The following is a 15,494-nucleotide window of genomic DNA, read 5'->3' on the forward strand; positions in this document are numbered from 1 at the left end:
TGCTGATACTTTGTGTAAAGAGAGAGGATATTATTCACAAACATTCAGCTTTCGGAACTACCACTTACATATTATATACCTGAGCGTTCTTAAACTGCTTTTTGTATTGGAAGTGAGAATCTCTCATGTGTCGTGATTTTGAGCCATCTTGTTTTAACCCTCTTGAGATTTCCTCCAGTGGTTCTAGAGCTTCCACTTCATTGCTTTCCTCCCTTTCTCCCTCGTCTTCCAGCTGTGAGATGCTCTGGATTGTGGAGCAGCCAGTCATCTGGGTGGGGAACTTCACTGAAGGTCCCATGTGCACACGAGGACCTGCAGACCAAGACAGATCCTTTCCCCTCACCCCTGTGGTGTAAACTCTTATGTATTCTGGTGACGGAGGTTTAAAGATTGAGGGCCCCATTGTAGGCATATAAATGTTGTTCCTTTCTCAAGACCCTGTTTTCTGGAGACTGTTCTGTCTGACTCTTTCCTTACGTGCTGTTTCTCATGCGCTTAAGACAGATGTCTTGGCTGACACGTCAGCCTCAGCAGGTGTTGTTCTGCACGTGGAACAAACTTGCTTACCTTCAAAGCCTTGCTGCCTGACTTCCTTGTCCAAGAAGGAGACTCAGTAAATATGCACTCAGGATTTTCTCGGCAGTTGCTCTTTCGTGAGCAGTCCTTCACTGTCTGTCATAATCCTGTGTGGTTGTGAGAATTAATTCAGGACAACACCGCTACACCCCAGGCGCAAGGTCAGGGGAAGGAGACTGAGCCGTCCCTCAGTTTATCAAGCCCTGTGATCCAGTGGCTGCCTGTCCTTAGCCCAGGCGCCCAGGCTGTCTTTTAACAGTTGGTTTGCGTGAACAATAACTGGGAATTTTAACATGTTTTTCATTTCCTGGAAGTAGAACCTTCTTTATAACAGGTAAACCTTTTGCTTTACTCTCAGACATTTGACTTTCTAAAGAGGGAGCTGCTTAAAAGATAAGAGAGACATTGGTTGTGTTAGACTTGAGGATTGACATCACCTGGAAAGCGTAACTAATGCATTGATTTATCTGTTATTAAACACAGAACTCCCCTGTGCATATTATCATAATAAGTAGTATGCAATGGCTATGGCAAAAAAAGTTATTAAAAGGATGTTTTTTTGCCTAGGGGAATAGAGAGTTTCCAGGATGATTATTAAGCTCTGAGGTATGTTTAGAAAACTCCACCTGAAACTCAGCATTTTCCCAGTATTGTTTACAATGCCTGGGTTACCCCATTGTTAACAGGCAAGTGGCAACTTATTTCTGAGACATTGTCTCTAACCAGTTTATGGCATCCTTTTCAAAAAGGCATTTATCTAATAGGTTTTATTTATCCTCCCCCATGTAAATGAAAACTCAGTAACATATATTATAATAAAATACTTGCCATTTCATGCAGAGAAAATACTGGACAAATGGAAACATACAGAAATAGTAGAAAGACCTTTGAAAGACTCAGCAGTATTTGGAGAATGATGATACAAGTCTTAGGGTATATTGTGTATAAGTCTGAGGGCACAGGGAGACACAGGTTCTTTGTGTCTGAAGAATATTTGAAGAATGCTGATGCAGAAAAGTATTAGATTTGCTCAATAAGGTACACATTAGGAACCAAGGGATTCAAGAAGATATGTGTTTTAGTTGCTAAAAAGAAAACTTTCTAATACAATTCTTTAAAAATGGAAAAAAAAAAAAGCATTTATCACACAGGAGACCATAAATGTGGAAGGTGCGAAAAAAACCTTTAACATGGAAATTATCTGGTGATCCAGTGATTATGACTTGGTGCTTCATTCCTGGGGTGTAGAATTCAGTACCTGGTCGGGGAACTAAGATCCTACAAGCTATGCTGCTGCTGCTGCTAAGTCATTTCAGTCGTGTCTGACTCTGTATGACCCCATAGACGGCAGCCCACCAGGCTCCCCCATCCTTGGGATTCTCCAGGCAAGGACATTGGAGTGGGTTGCCATTTCCTTCTCCAGTGCATGAAAGTGAAAAGTGAAAGGGAAGTCGCTCAGTCGTGTCCGACTCTTAGCGACCCCAAGGACTGCAGCCCACCAGGACCCTCTGTCCATGGGATTTTCCAGGCAAGAGCACTGGAGTGGGGTGCCATTGCCTTCTCCCCTACAAGTTATGCCACACGGCCAAATAAATAAATGAATAAACAGTTAAATAAATAAAATCTTTAACATAACTTTTGGAGAGTAGAGAGTTAGTTGTCACCTAGTTTCCAAGTACCTTCTCCACGAAACCTTTCCCATCCTTCCTTCTCCCCAACCTACCTGAATGAAAGGTAACATTCCATGATAATTTATCACAGTGTTACACTTTTTCCACTAGATTGATTTGTCCATTATGTAAATTTCAAACTATATACTACAATTGTGGCTATCTAAAATGCTAACAGATAAAACTTATTAATAAAATCAGAGGTGATAGTAGACCTCTTTGGGTCATATGAGAGATGACATGTGAGACATAACCTCTTTGTGAGAGATGCACAGCATAAAATACTATTTAATTTTAAATTTTAACACTTTTACAGGGCAGAGAGTCTCTTAGTCTTGAGTACATTATTTAGAAACTTTTAGTTTTTCATGAGGATTGAACAGACATGTTTATATTCAACACCTCCTAAAACCTCACTAAAATAGTAATAAAGGAATAAAAAGGCAAACATTTCACAATGAAAAGATTGAAAGAGGAGAAAAAAGAAATGTCAGTAAAATTTTAGAAGTTATAAAATAGCTAAGTGGCAGCTGACATAGCATTTTGGAGAAAACTGAAAGCAGAGTGCATGGAGTGGGAAAAGGCAGTAAGCAAATTGTTAGAGCCCTGGACCTCCAGAAAGGCTCAGGAGCCAGAGGTCCTAGGAACCTCTGGAGTCAGGTTGGTTGGAGTCTCTGTTAGGAGCAGTTAGGCTGCTGGGTCCCGTTCTTTACCTTGTGCTGTATGATAACCTTCCCCCCCCCCAGCAGAAGACTGGAGAGACAGTGAACAAGACATGCTCTTGTACCAGATGCCGCTCAGGTGGGGGGGGTGATGAGCCATTCTGAAATGGATGCATTGACACATACAATCCCCTTACTGAACAGTGAACCGCCATCTCTTACTCCCTTCCCTACTCAACTCTGAGAATGCTGGGATCAGGATTTTATCCTACTGCAGTGGGGTTGAGGAAATTACTGGGAGACTCATCTTTAGGGAAAAGCCAAGAGAAAAGACCTACTATACCAATGGTTGGGAGTTCAACTTCCTGCCTGTTAACCTTACAGCAGGGCTTCCCAACGCCTGGGCACAGACTGGTGTAGTCCACCGCCTGTCAGCAGCCAGCCCACACAGCGGGAGGTGAGCAGCAGGCTGGAGAGTGAGCACGTGAAGCTTCGTCTGTATTTGCAGCTGCTCCCCATTGCTTGCATTACTGCCTGAGCTCCTCCTGTCAGATCAGCAGCAGCAGCATTAGATTCTCATGGGAGTGTGAACTCTACCATGAACTGCATATGTGAGGAATCTAGGTTGCATACCTATTAGAGTCTAATACCTGATAATCTGATCCTGCATTATGGTGAGTTGTATAATTATTTCATTATGTATCACAATGTAATAATAATAGAAATAAAGTGCACAATAAATGTGCTTGAATCATCCAGAAACCATCCTCCCCTCACCCCTATCTGTGGAAAAATTGCCTTCCACAAAACCAGTCCCTGGTGTGAAAAAGGTTGGGGACTGCTGTGTTAGAGAGAAGCCCCCAAGGTAGTGAACTGCCCCAAACTACACATAGAGTCTTTTAGCTGTGTAGTATGCTCTTTGCTTCTAGAGACAATCAGCCAGAGATCACCAGACCTTTGAGGACATCCTCTAACATGAAAGTCAAAGATCAAAACAATGGGGTCGGGGAGAGAGTGAAGCAAAAGTATAGATACTCAGAAAAAAATCAGATAATGCAGGGAGTGGAAGAAAATGGCTAAGAAACAATAATTACTATTCTTTGAGATAAGAGAAGCTATTTCTTTTTCGAAATAGGAATAAGATGACTTAAAAAGAACATTTTAAGAGATAGCTCTTGAAGATTTAAAATATGACCAGAGAAATGAAAAGCTCAGTAGACATATTTCAAAATGAAGTTAATGTGAAATCTTTCAAAGGTAGAACCTGAAGACAAATAGATGCACAAAGAGAAGAGAAGGTAAGAAAGGTCCAACATACACATAATAGAAGCTGCAGGAAAATAACAAACAGAGGAGGGGAAGGAAACCAAAGAAACAGTATGAGAAAAAATATCCCAGAAGTGAAAGTGTAAGTAACTAGGGCTTGGCAAAATGGATGAAAATAAATCTGCACAAAAGCCTATTTTAGTAAACTTCCAGAAAACTAGGGGTGAAAAAGGAGATCCAGATTTTCTAGAGACAGGAAGCAAAAGGTCACACCCAAAGGTTTGGGAATCAGAAAGACTTGATTTTTCGGTAACTGTACTAATGTGAGAAGACCATGGGACAGTCAGTGCCTTCAAAGCTGTGAAAGTTATTGTCAGCCTGGAATTCCATACCCAGCCAAGCCAGAATCAAGTGTGTGAGCAACACGCAGTCATTTATCAGACATGCAGAATCTCAAAAAGCTTACCTCCCATTCATCCAGTAATTAAAAAGTTTAGTAATTGGCATGGCAGGGGTTCCCCTGGACTCTACTCACCCTCTGGCCTCTGTTCTGATTGATGTAGGGTACCAATTAAATATTTTGGACATTACCTTTACTTAGTCGTAAGGACTATTTACATGATTATAATAACATAAATGTGATTTAACTAAAAATTATGATAAAATTGTAGTAGGAGGGTACAGGAAGGAGATATGTTGGGGGAAAAGGAAGGAGTTGAAATAGAGCTAAATAGAGCTTTTTTCCATAGCAAGAAAGCTAGAGACAATATCTGACACTAAACCAAAATTTAAAGCTGTATAATCAATTGATTTAGAAATACAGAGAAAATAACTGAAAGTGTTAAAAAGTCGTACCTTTTAGGGAGTGGAAATTGTGTGTGGGGTATGGTGTAGGGGATTGCTGTTTCTCATTGTATGCTTTGTAAAGCTTAAAAAAAAGTTCTAAACTCTGAATGTCATGACATTGGGGAAAAATATTAATTTAAAATAAAGATGATGTCAAGAGCAAGTTTAGTCTTCTAAACAACTGGATTTTCTTTTCTCCAGTGGCAGTATGATCACCTCACGGCTACTTACCTTCTGCTCCTAGCCAAGAAGGCTCGGGGAAAACCGGTTCGTTTAAGGCTTCTTTCTTCCTGTGGCCAGGCCAGCTCAACGCCAGTCACGAACCTGAAGGTGAGTGTTGGAACCTCTGTGTGCGTGCCATCCACTCTTGCCATTTGCTCACTGTTTGTGAGTGGATACACGCCAGGAAGGTGAACGTTGCTGATGTCAAGGACCCAGAGGCAAGGCATTTTATGATTTAAATATTTTTGTTAAGGGAAATGAGAAATTCTGAGCTTGAGTGCTAAAATTTTGAATGTCTGCATGGCATTAAAAGAAAAATTTCTCCCTTCCTCCTTTTTTCCCATGAAAGTAACTCCTGATTGTTGTAGAATAATTTTAAGCCACAGATAAGCTAAAGGAGAATATAATTTATCTATAAAGTTACTAGCACCTATAGATAAAATAGTTTATATTTTACTGTCTTCCCAGTCTTTTTTAGTATGCTTGTTTATATCTAATGTAAATTATAAGACAAATTATATATGCTTTATGTAAATGAAGTGTTTCAGTGAATATTTTTATACTCTTTTATGTTAGGGGTTTAGGGTGTTTTGAATGGTAGATGTTGCTCATGCAGCTCAGATCTCTGGTATGACTTGTAACCAGTTTACTTTTTTCTGTTCTGTGGTCTCGGTCTCATTTTCCTTCGTCGTGAAGGTGTAGAATGGCGGAGAAGCCTCACCTGTGTGGAAGCACTGCGTCATTCCTAAGTGCTCACATCTGTCTGTTTTCTGTGTGATTCTCTGTATTTCCCACGGCTTAAAATTCTGCCTTCTAAATACTCTGCCGCATGGATGTGGAGCTTTGTAATATAATCTTCCTTCCATGAGTTCAGGTTGCAGTGTAAATGATTTTAGCACTGGAAAACCGTACTTTTGTTCTCAGAGAGGGGGAGTGTGCCCTCTCTGTGGAATCCAGGATGTGTGCTCAGTTTCCCAGCTGTGTCTGACTCTTTGCGACCCCATGGACTGTAGCCCGCCAGGCTCCTCCGTCCGTGGGGTTTCCCCGGGCGAGAATACTGGAGTGGGCTGCCATTCCCTCCTCCAGGGGAGCTTCTCCTCCCCGGGACTGAACCTGCGTCTCCCTCATCTCCTGCGTTGGCAGGCGAGTTCTCAATCACTGTGCCACCTGGGAAGCCTGGAATCCAGGATAGCCCAAATGGTTGTGTGAGTGCAGTGATTTTTTTTTAAAATTGGAGGATAATTGCCTTACAAGGTTGTGTTGGTTTCTGCCATACAACAATGTGAATCAGCCGTAAGCGTACATATGTTCCCCGCCTCTTGAATCTCCCTCCTACCTCCCAGATATTTTTTTCTTTAGATCTCAAAACTGTGTTTTAAAAATCTTCAAATGCTACCCCTCTCATAAGCTTTTGTGGAATCCGCCCGTACCTGGCGGCTCTTTAACAACTCACGCAGGCCTCTCTTTGGCACTTGTCAATCATGTACTGCACGTCCAGTGGTTCTTTTGTCCCTGCGAGACCTAACCTGTCTCCCTTTTCTCCCTAGTTGGTCTTTTGACCAAATTAAAAACTGAAAGTGTTAGTATAAGGGGCTGTTGTGTGAAGAAATCTCTAAAGTGAGATAATCTTACTGCTGGGCTGTTTTTCTTTTACAAAAATGTTTAGCTTTGTATTGGAGCATGGCTGATTTACAGTGTTGTGATAGTTTCGGGTGGACAGCAAAGGGTGAGCTGTTTTTCTGGTCTGTTCTCAGTTATACTGGGTTGGTGAATATCCCACGCCCAGGAAGATCTTTTATCTACCAACTCCATGAATCATCCCATCCCTCATCCTGCTTACAGAGCAAACTCTTTAAAGCCTGATACTCAAGTCGTTACCTTTGGGTTCAGGAGGACGCAAAAACATAAACTTTGCTTCTGATCAAGGTAATTTCAGAGAGATGTTAGATACCTCCATGCTTAGAATAAACCTCAGTTTAATTTAATTTTATTTATTTTTTATTTTTTGGCTGCACTGTGTGGCACGTGGGATCCTAGCTCCCTGACCAGGGATTGAACCCAGGCCCTCAGCAGTGAACGTGCAGAATCCTAACCACACTGGACTGCCAGGGAGCTCCCTAAGTTTTTGAGTTTATGACACCCTAGTTAAAAGATCTTAGACATTTTCCTGAGCCATTAGATTTTCTTATATCTGGATTGGCCTGGTCTCAATTGATATGCTTATATGAGGCATAGAGTATCCAAGTAAAAATGATCTGGGAAGGTATTTAATCTTTCATCTAATGAGCATTTACCCAATAATTTAATTATTTGGGCATTTATATTATTGAGTCAATTTTTATGGCCAATAAAGAGAGTTTTTAATGACAAGAAATGAAGTAGAAATCAAAATTTTTTTTTTCTCCCTGATCTTTATGCAACTCACTAAGGCTTGAAGCAAGCTATATAGTCTCTTCCTGCTATTCTGCTCCTTGATGGAGTCACTCTTTTTTTCTCTAGAGTGTTCTTTATAAAAAAAGTAAGTAATTCTGAACTATTAATCAATGGATGACACTTTCAGTGAAATGATAATACAGTCTGATCTGAGAATCACAAAAAGACCACATATTTTCAACTTCATTAGCATTTTCACGCCCTGTGCTAGCTCTTGGGAAACAGTCTATATGAAGGAGAGCGCTTGCTGTCTAACAGATAAGATGAGGCAAGTCACATATAAGTAACACAACATCATAGTAGATGGTGGGTACCAGGTAAGTGCTAGAGATGTATGGTGGGGGCTTTATAGAGCATGGGAATGATCACTATGGGTGATTCAAACTGGATCCATTGTTACGTTTAGGAAAGCAGAGAAGAAGGAGCACAGAATTTAGGGCAAGATAAATGGAATTAGCAAAAACTCAGTCTCCTAAATGTGCTTGATGTATTCTTTTGACAATGATTAGATTTGTTTGGTTAAAATAGAGTTCAAGGGGGAAAAGTAAGAGAGGGAGAGAGAATGGGTGATCTGGAAGGGTAGCTGAAAGCTAGATTGTAGAGAACCTTGAAATGCCAGATCAGAGGGTTAGCCTTTATGCTGTAGGTAGTGGGAAACTGGGTTTTTGAGCAAGCCATGACAATGGCAAATCACCAGCTTGACTGATTTTCAGAATTCACCCATCTGTGTACAGGATTGTTCAGTCAGGGACGTGTATGTGCCTTTACTCCCTAACGTAGCCCTCGTTCACACAACGCTGCTTCTCGCCACTAAGCCCAGACTTAGTTTTTTATTGTTCTCAGCCTGGCACTCCGTGTAACTAGTTCTAGTTGATGGTAATTGACAGCCCTGGAGAACTCTGTCATCCCTGGTTGAGAGGGTGGAAAGACTAGTGGTGGGGATTGTATTGTCTGCTTGAATAGTTTAGATATGAGAAGATTTGTCCTTGAATTAGAAAATTAGAAAAGAAGGGATTTTGGGGGTGTAAGAAATTCAAGTACAGTTGCCTGACCAGGTTAAATAGATGTTGAAGGAAAGAGAAATAAAAAATCCAACTATACTGCCTAGTCTTAGAATCTAGGGTGAATCTAGTGTGTTCCTAGTTTATTTAGCTTCCCAGGTGGCTCAGTGGTAAAGAATCTGCCTACCTGTTCTTGCCTGGGGAATGCCATGGACAGAGGAACCGGGCAGGCTACAGTCCATGGGGTTGCAAAGAGTCAGACATGCCTGAGCAACTGAGCAGTTTATTGAGGAGGAAGAATGAAGGAAAATAAGTGACTCTGGTGGCATTATTAGCATAGGATCCCAATATCTTGTCTCCAGGAGATGTTTCATAAGGCTAACTTATTCCTAGTAGAAATTGCTAACTACTCAGTATGTTCTTGCAACCAAGAGACCTTTATTTCAGAGTCCCTTCCATTTTCTACTTTGTCAGAGAGCTGCTTATTTGTGGATTTGCAAAGGAGTCGTTTGTCTGGTGTTGTAGTGATTATCTGATAATGATAAGCTACTTAGCCATATAACATAAGAACATTCCGAGGCATCTTGTTTGAGAGTCAGAGATTCTCCTATCTAATAATTTGAATTAAAGACTTTTGACTTCTTGTTTTCAGTTTTGGATGTGAGCTCCTTCTATATACTGTCTCTCATTTGTTTCTGCTTCCAGGGCCTTGCCCTGTGCCTGTAACATACCCTTTTAAAACTGAATCATGGTGGCATTGTTTTCTGAGTTCTTCTGTTTTTGAATAGTCAAAGAATCTGAGTCTAGAAGATATGATCACCAGTGATGAAAATTATGTGGCTGGATTAATAAACTATGAATGGTGTGAAGACATTTCATCAAGAGGTGTGGCTACTCCACAAACACCACAGGTTGGTTATTTTTATTATTTAAAGTAGAATATGTTGTCTCAATTATAAAAAATATCTAGGCTATATAACATGAGATCTAATTTGTGCTTGCAAATTTCATGAATTCCTAAACCACTGAAAATATTAACAGGAGATTGTTGGGATATAAATGAAAGGAAGCCAATTATTTCCAAGTTGAATTCTTTTCATTTTGGAGCACTTTACTGTTCTTTTTTTTTTCCTTTCCTCCCCTCCCCTCCTCTTTACAAAATGAGGTATAATTTAAATGTCCCTGTTCCACAAACTTGTCAATACTTGATATTTTTTGTATTTAATATTTTCTAATCTGATGAATAAGAACTGATATCTCAGTGTGGTTTTAATTTGTACTTTTTTGATTATGTTTGTATCTTTTCATATGTTGATCAGCCAGTCTTTTTTTCTGCTTTATGAAATGTCTTTTTGTGTCTTTTGCCTATTTCCTATTGGATTGTTTCTTCTCTCTGGTGGTATTGAGGGAATTCTAGGTTTAATTCTCGCCCTTCGTTGGTTGTGTATTGCTGGTGAACAGGTATCTCATCTGAGTTTGTCACTTGTCTTTTTACTTTGATGGCAGGAGTCGTTAATTTTAATGAGTTGTCAGCATTTTTCTTTATGGTTTGTAGCTTTTGTATCTTTTAAAAGAAATCATTCTCCAAAAGTTATGAATGCATTCACACATATTGCTTCTCGAGTTTTAAGGTTTTTTCTTTCATATTTACGTCTTTGATCTATGGAGAATTAATTCTCTTGTGTGGTGTGAGGTAGGGAATCAGTTCTTCCTCTTATAACCAGTTATGCCAGCACCATTACAAAGCCCAGTCTTTCTGCATTGATCTACGGTGGCACTTTTGTCAGATATCAAGTTGTTCTATGTATGTCTGCTTCTGAGAAATATTTTGTTTCATTGGTTTATTTGCACCAATACCATCTGTCCTACCTCTTCAGTTTATAATATTTCTTTAATCTGGATGGCCAGTTTCCTCCCATCTTAGGCTTCTGTAGGGATATCTTGGCTATTTCTTGTTCCTTTGCATTTCCTTGTACATTTTAGAGTCATTTTGACAAATTTTTGATAAATTGATATATTTACATACACTTAAAAATTGAAATTACATTGGTTCTAAGATTCAATTTGGGAAAAAAATGAGGGCTGTACTCTCAAACCCCCTCATCTGTAGACATAGTGTACCTTGCTATTTATTAGGTTTTAGTTAATTGCTTTCAATAAAATTTTATAAATTTCTCCCAAAAGATCTTATATATCTTTTACTAGATTTATTCCTGAGTACTTTTATTTTTTGTTGCTATTGGAATATTAGGCTTTTTAAAGTCACATTTCCTAACTGTCTAATACTGGTCTATAGATATGAAATTGATTTTTGTGTATTGATCTTATGTTCAACAGCTTTCATAAACTCTTAAATTCTTATACTTTATATGTTCTTTCACGCATTATGAGAAATTAGCTGTGAATGATAGTTTTGTTACTTCCTTTCAATTCTCATGCCTTCAGTGTCGTTTTATTACTGTACTAACAACATAGTGGTCCTAACAACATAGCGGACATTCTTGTGTTCTTCCCAACTGTAGAATGATGCTACTAAGATTTTATCATTCAGTATGCTGCTTGTTTTTCCTTTGTCACTCCCCTTCCCCCTCCCTTTCTCTGTTCTTCTTTCCCTTTTCCCGTTACCCTCCTTTTCCCTCTCTGTGCCTCCCACCCCATATTTTTCAGACTAAGAAAATTTTCTCATCTATCCTGGTTTGCTTAAAAATTATGGATCTCAGTTGCAGGATAAAAAGATTAGATAGAATTCATCTGTTGATATAATCATCTGGCTTTGTTCTTTCCATTTGTTGATGTGGTATATGTTACATTAATAGATCTTATTTTAAAACAATTTTGCATTCTTTAGATAAGCCCAGTTTGTCATGATGCATTGCTGTCTTTTTTACACGTTGATGGGTTTAGTTTACTAATAATTTTCATTTAGAATTTTTGCTTCTATGTTCTTAAGTGAGATTGGCCAATTCTTTCTTAAATGACTTTTTTTCTTTTGAAAATTTTAGTTTTGTTATGCATAAGTAATACATAGGTATATTCATCTTGTAAAAAAATTCAAACATTACAGAACTATGTTAAATAAAGAATGAAAGGCTTTCTTCCCCTGTTCTTGCATCCCATCCCATCTTATATTAATTGTATCTGATTGATATTAAGATTATAATTTGTCTTTTATTTTATTTTTTTTTAATTTGTCTTTTAAAATGATTTGGAACATAGTCTCTCTTTTTTATTCCCTGAAATGGTATTTAAGAGCTATTAATTATATTTTCCTTGAATGTATGATGGAGCTTATGTAACTATCTGGGCCTGGAATTTTTCTGTGAGAAGCTAGTCAACTACTGATTCAGTTTCTTTTGTGTTTATAGGACTACACAGTATTTCAATTTCTTCCTGTCAGTTTGGTGAATTTTTTTTTTCTAGTGTCCACTTCATTTAAGTTTTAAAATGTTTTGGCATAAAATCGCTGGATACTATGGTCCCATGGACCTTTCACTCATTTTCCTCCAGTAGTTAATTTTGCATAACTGTGGTACAATTTTTTTTGGCCCTATACATTTTTAATTTCATAAATTACATTTTTAGAATGTAATGCTATTGATATTTGTTTTGATTGACTCACATTTTCCTTCATTTACTTACCCTTCTTATCTCTCAAATCCTCATTCTAGAATTATTTTTTTTCTTCCTGAAGTGTATCCTTTAAAATTTCCTTTAGTGGAAGTCGCAATTGATAGCAAACACTTTCTAAATTGTCTTTTTTTCACTTTCATTTTTGGAATGCAGTTTCTCTGTATATTGATTTCTAGTTTATCAGTTATTTTACACTCTTCATTTTGAACATATTATTCCACTCTCTTTTTTCCCCCCTCTGTTCTCCTAGAGATCTGTTTATTTTTTAATTAATCAAGAATTGTTTAATTGCTAAGTCATGTCCAACCCCATGAACTGTAGCCCACCAGGCTCCTCTGTCCTTGGGATTTCCCAGGCAAGAATATTGGAGTGGGTTGCTATTTCCTTCTCTACCACTGTCTTCTTCCTTCTGCAGTTACCATTGAGTAATCAATGTCAGCAAATTTACCAGCAAATTTGGAAAACTCAGCAGTGGCCACAGAATTGGAAAAGGTCAGTTTTCATTCCAATCCCAAAGAAAGGCAATGCCAAAGAATACTCAAAACTATTGCACAATTGCACTCATCTCACACGCTAGCAAAATAATGCTCAAAATTCTCCAAGCCAGGCTTGGAGAACCATAAACTTCCAGATGTTCAAACTGGATTTAGAAAAGGCAGAGGAACCAGAGATCAAATTGTTAACATCTGCTGGATCATTGAAAAAGCAAGAGAGTTCCAGAAAAACATCTACTTCTCCGTTATTGACTATGCCAAAGCCTTTGACTATGTGGATCACAACAAACTGGAAAATTCTTCAAGAGATGGGAATACCAGACCACCTTACGTGCCTCCTGAGAAATCTGTATGCAGGTCAAGAAGCAACTGTTAGAACTGGACTTGGAACAACAGACTGGTTCCAAATAGGGAAAGGAGTACGTCAAGGCTGTATATTGTCACCCTGCTTATTTAAGTTATATGCAGAGTGCATCATGAGAAATGCTGGACTGGATTAAGCCCAAGTTAGAATCAGGATTGCCAGGAGAAATATCAGTAACCTCAGATATGCAGACACCACCCTTACGGCAGAAAGTGAAGAACTAAAGAGCCTCTTGATGAAAGTAAAAGAGGAGAGTGAAAAAGTTGGCTTACAACTCAACATTCAGAAAACTGAGATCATGGCATCTGATCCCATCACTTCATGGCAAATAGATGGGGAAACAATGGAAACAGTGAGAGACTTTATTTTTGGGGACTCCAAAATCACTGCAGATTGTGACTGCAGCCATGAAATTAAAAGACGCTTGCTCCTTGGAAGAAAAGCTATGACCAACCTAGACAGCATGTTAAAAAGCAGAGACATTACTTTGCCAACAAAGGTCCGTCTAGTCAAAGCTGTGGTTTTTTCCAGTAGTCATGGATGGATGTGAGAGTTTGGACTATAAAGAAAGCTGAGCGCTGAAGAATTGATGCTTTTAAACTGTGGTGTTGGAGAAGACTCTTGAGAGTCTCTTGGAGTGCAAGGAGATCCAACCAATCTGTCCTAAAGGAAATCAGTCCTGAGTGTTCATCAGAAGGACTGATGTTGAAGCTGAAACTCCAAAACTTTGGCCACCTGATGCAAAGAACTGACTCATTTGAAAAGACCCTGATGCTGGGAAAGATTGAGGGTGGGAGGAGAAGGGGACGACAGAGGATGGGGTGGTTGGATGGGATCACCGACTGGCATGCCATCGCATGGCATTCATGAGTTTGGGTGGACTCCGGGAGTTGCTGATGGGCAGGGAAACCTGGCGTGCTGCAGTCCATGGGGTCTCAAAGAGTCGGACACGACTGAGTGACTGAACTGAATCAGTGTCAGTCAGGTTGCGTTCTAGTTAGTCTTTTCTCCCTGGCTCTTTTTAGGATTTTCTCTTTGCTTTTGGTGTTCTGCAGTTTCATTGTTAGGTGTACTGTCTGGGTGAGTAGTGTCTTCTAGAGTTGTACAACCTGGTAAATATAGATAGGGATTTCTTTTTGTTTGCTATTCATTGTGTTTCCTATATTTGAGGATTTGTATTTTTAATTAGTTTTATAATATACCTTGAGTAATTACTGCTTTTTCATTGTCTCTTTTACCTATCTCTGGAACGTATAATAGATACATGTTAGGCCATAGAGCTTCGTCTTCCGTTTATTTTAAATTCTCTTTCATATATCCCATATCTTTCTCTCTAAGCTGTATTCTAGATCACTTCAGATTTATTTCACATTCACTTTCTTTTTTCATTTCTATCTATCTGCTATTTGACATGTCCATTGAATTTTTCATTTTGATCATTGCATTATTTCTAGAGATTTTTATTCTTTTTTCAAAATTGCTTTAACATTTCTCTTTTCATGTTTTTAATTTTTTATTATTTTGAACATATGAACATATTTATGTTCTGTACTTGATAATTTTAATACCTTACATCTTTTTGGGTCTGTTTCTTTTGTTTCTTTTTTCTCCTGACTTTTGCTCATGGTGTTTGTATCATTTGTGGTTTTTTTTAATAGGCTCATTTTTCTGGAACTCTTTGGGAATGCTTTGAGGCTTGGATTAAGGGTTGAGGTCTTAGGTTGTGCTGGATTGAAGCTTTTCTTTCAGATAGGAATTGTGTTTCCTTTTGTCATGTTCCTGGAATACAACCATTTAGGACTAGAACTATTTTAAATTAAATTCTAAGGCTGAAATTTCTGGGATATGAATTTGAGCTCCAAACCAGTGTGAAGACTGTCCTGTGGTTACTTAGCAATTGTTAAAGGAAACTCTCTTTTCTTCCTCAGAGCCATAACCAGGACAGACAGGTTTTTTTGCCAACTCCTTTACAGGGCAGGTCTGAATTTATCCACCCTTTCATTTTCGTTCTGGCCCCTCCTGGCTTACCTGGAAGCTTGGCTCTAACTCAGCACCTTGCATAGGTCTCATCTCCTGCTGTAGGTTATGCGAGAGAGTGGGTAGGTGCCCTTAGGGCAGCAGACAGTTTCAGCCTTGATTACGTTTCTGCATTCATGTTCCTGTTTTTCGTTTGACCTCTGAGGATTTTCCTATGTTTTTTGCAAGCTCAACCATAAATTTGAAAGGATTAAGACATATTTTCTATGCAACATTTCTGTTAGAACATTTTAACATAGTTTTTCTGTGCTGGTCATTGACTGAACTTTTATTTCTTGGTACAAATTAAAAAC

General features: G+C 38.8%; 1 protein-coding gene across 4 annotated transcripts in view; it reads left to right on the top strand.

Moving 5' to 3' along the window:
- The window catches only part of MELK (maternal embryonic leucine zipper kinase), a 72,599-nt gene that overhangs the window by 43,571 nt on the left and 13,534 nt on the right, over positions 1 to 15,494 (top strand). For all 4 annotated transcript variants that reach the window (XM_043891222.1, XM_043891223.1, XM_043891225.1 and 1 more), the window contains 2 exons: positions 5,222 to 5,350; positions 9,465 to 9,587. In XM_043891222.1, the coding sequence (XP_043747157.1) occupies positions 5,222 to 5,350; positions 9,465 to 9,587 (252 nt within the window). The remainder of the gene's footprint in view (positions 1 to 5,221; positions 5,351 to 9,464; positions 9,588 to 15,494) is intronic.

This window comes from Cervus elaphus, chromosome 29 (genome assembly GCF_910594005.1).
Source record: "Cervus elaphus chromosome 29, mCerEla1.1, whole genome shotgun sequence".
NCBI classification, from domain to species: domain Eukaryota; kingdom Metazoa; phylum Chordata; class Mammalia; order Artiodactyla; family Cervidae; genus Cervus; species Cervus elaphus.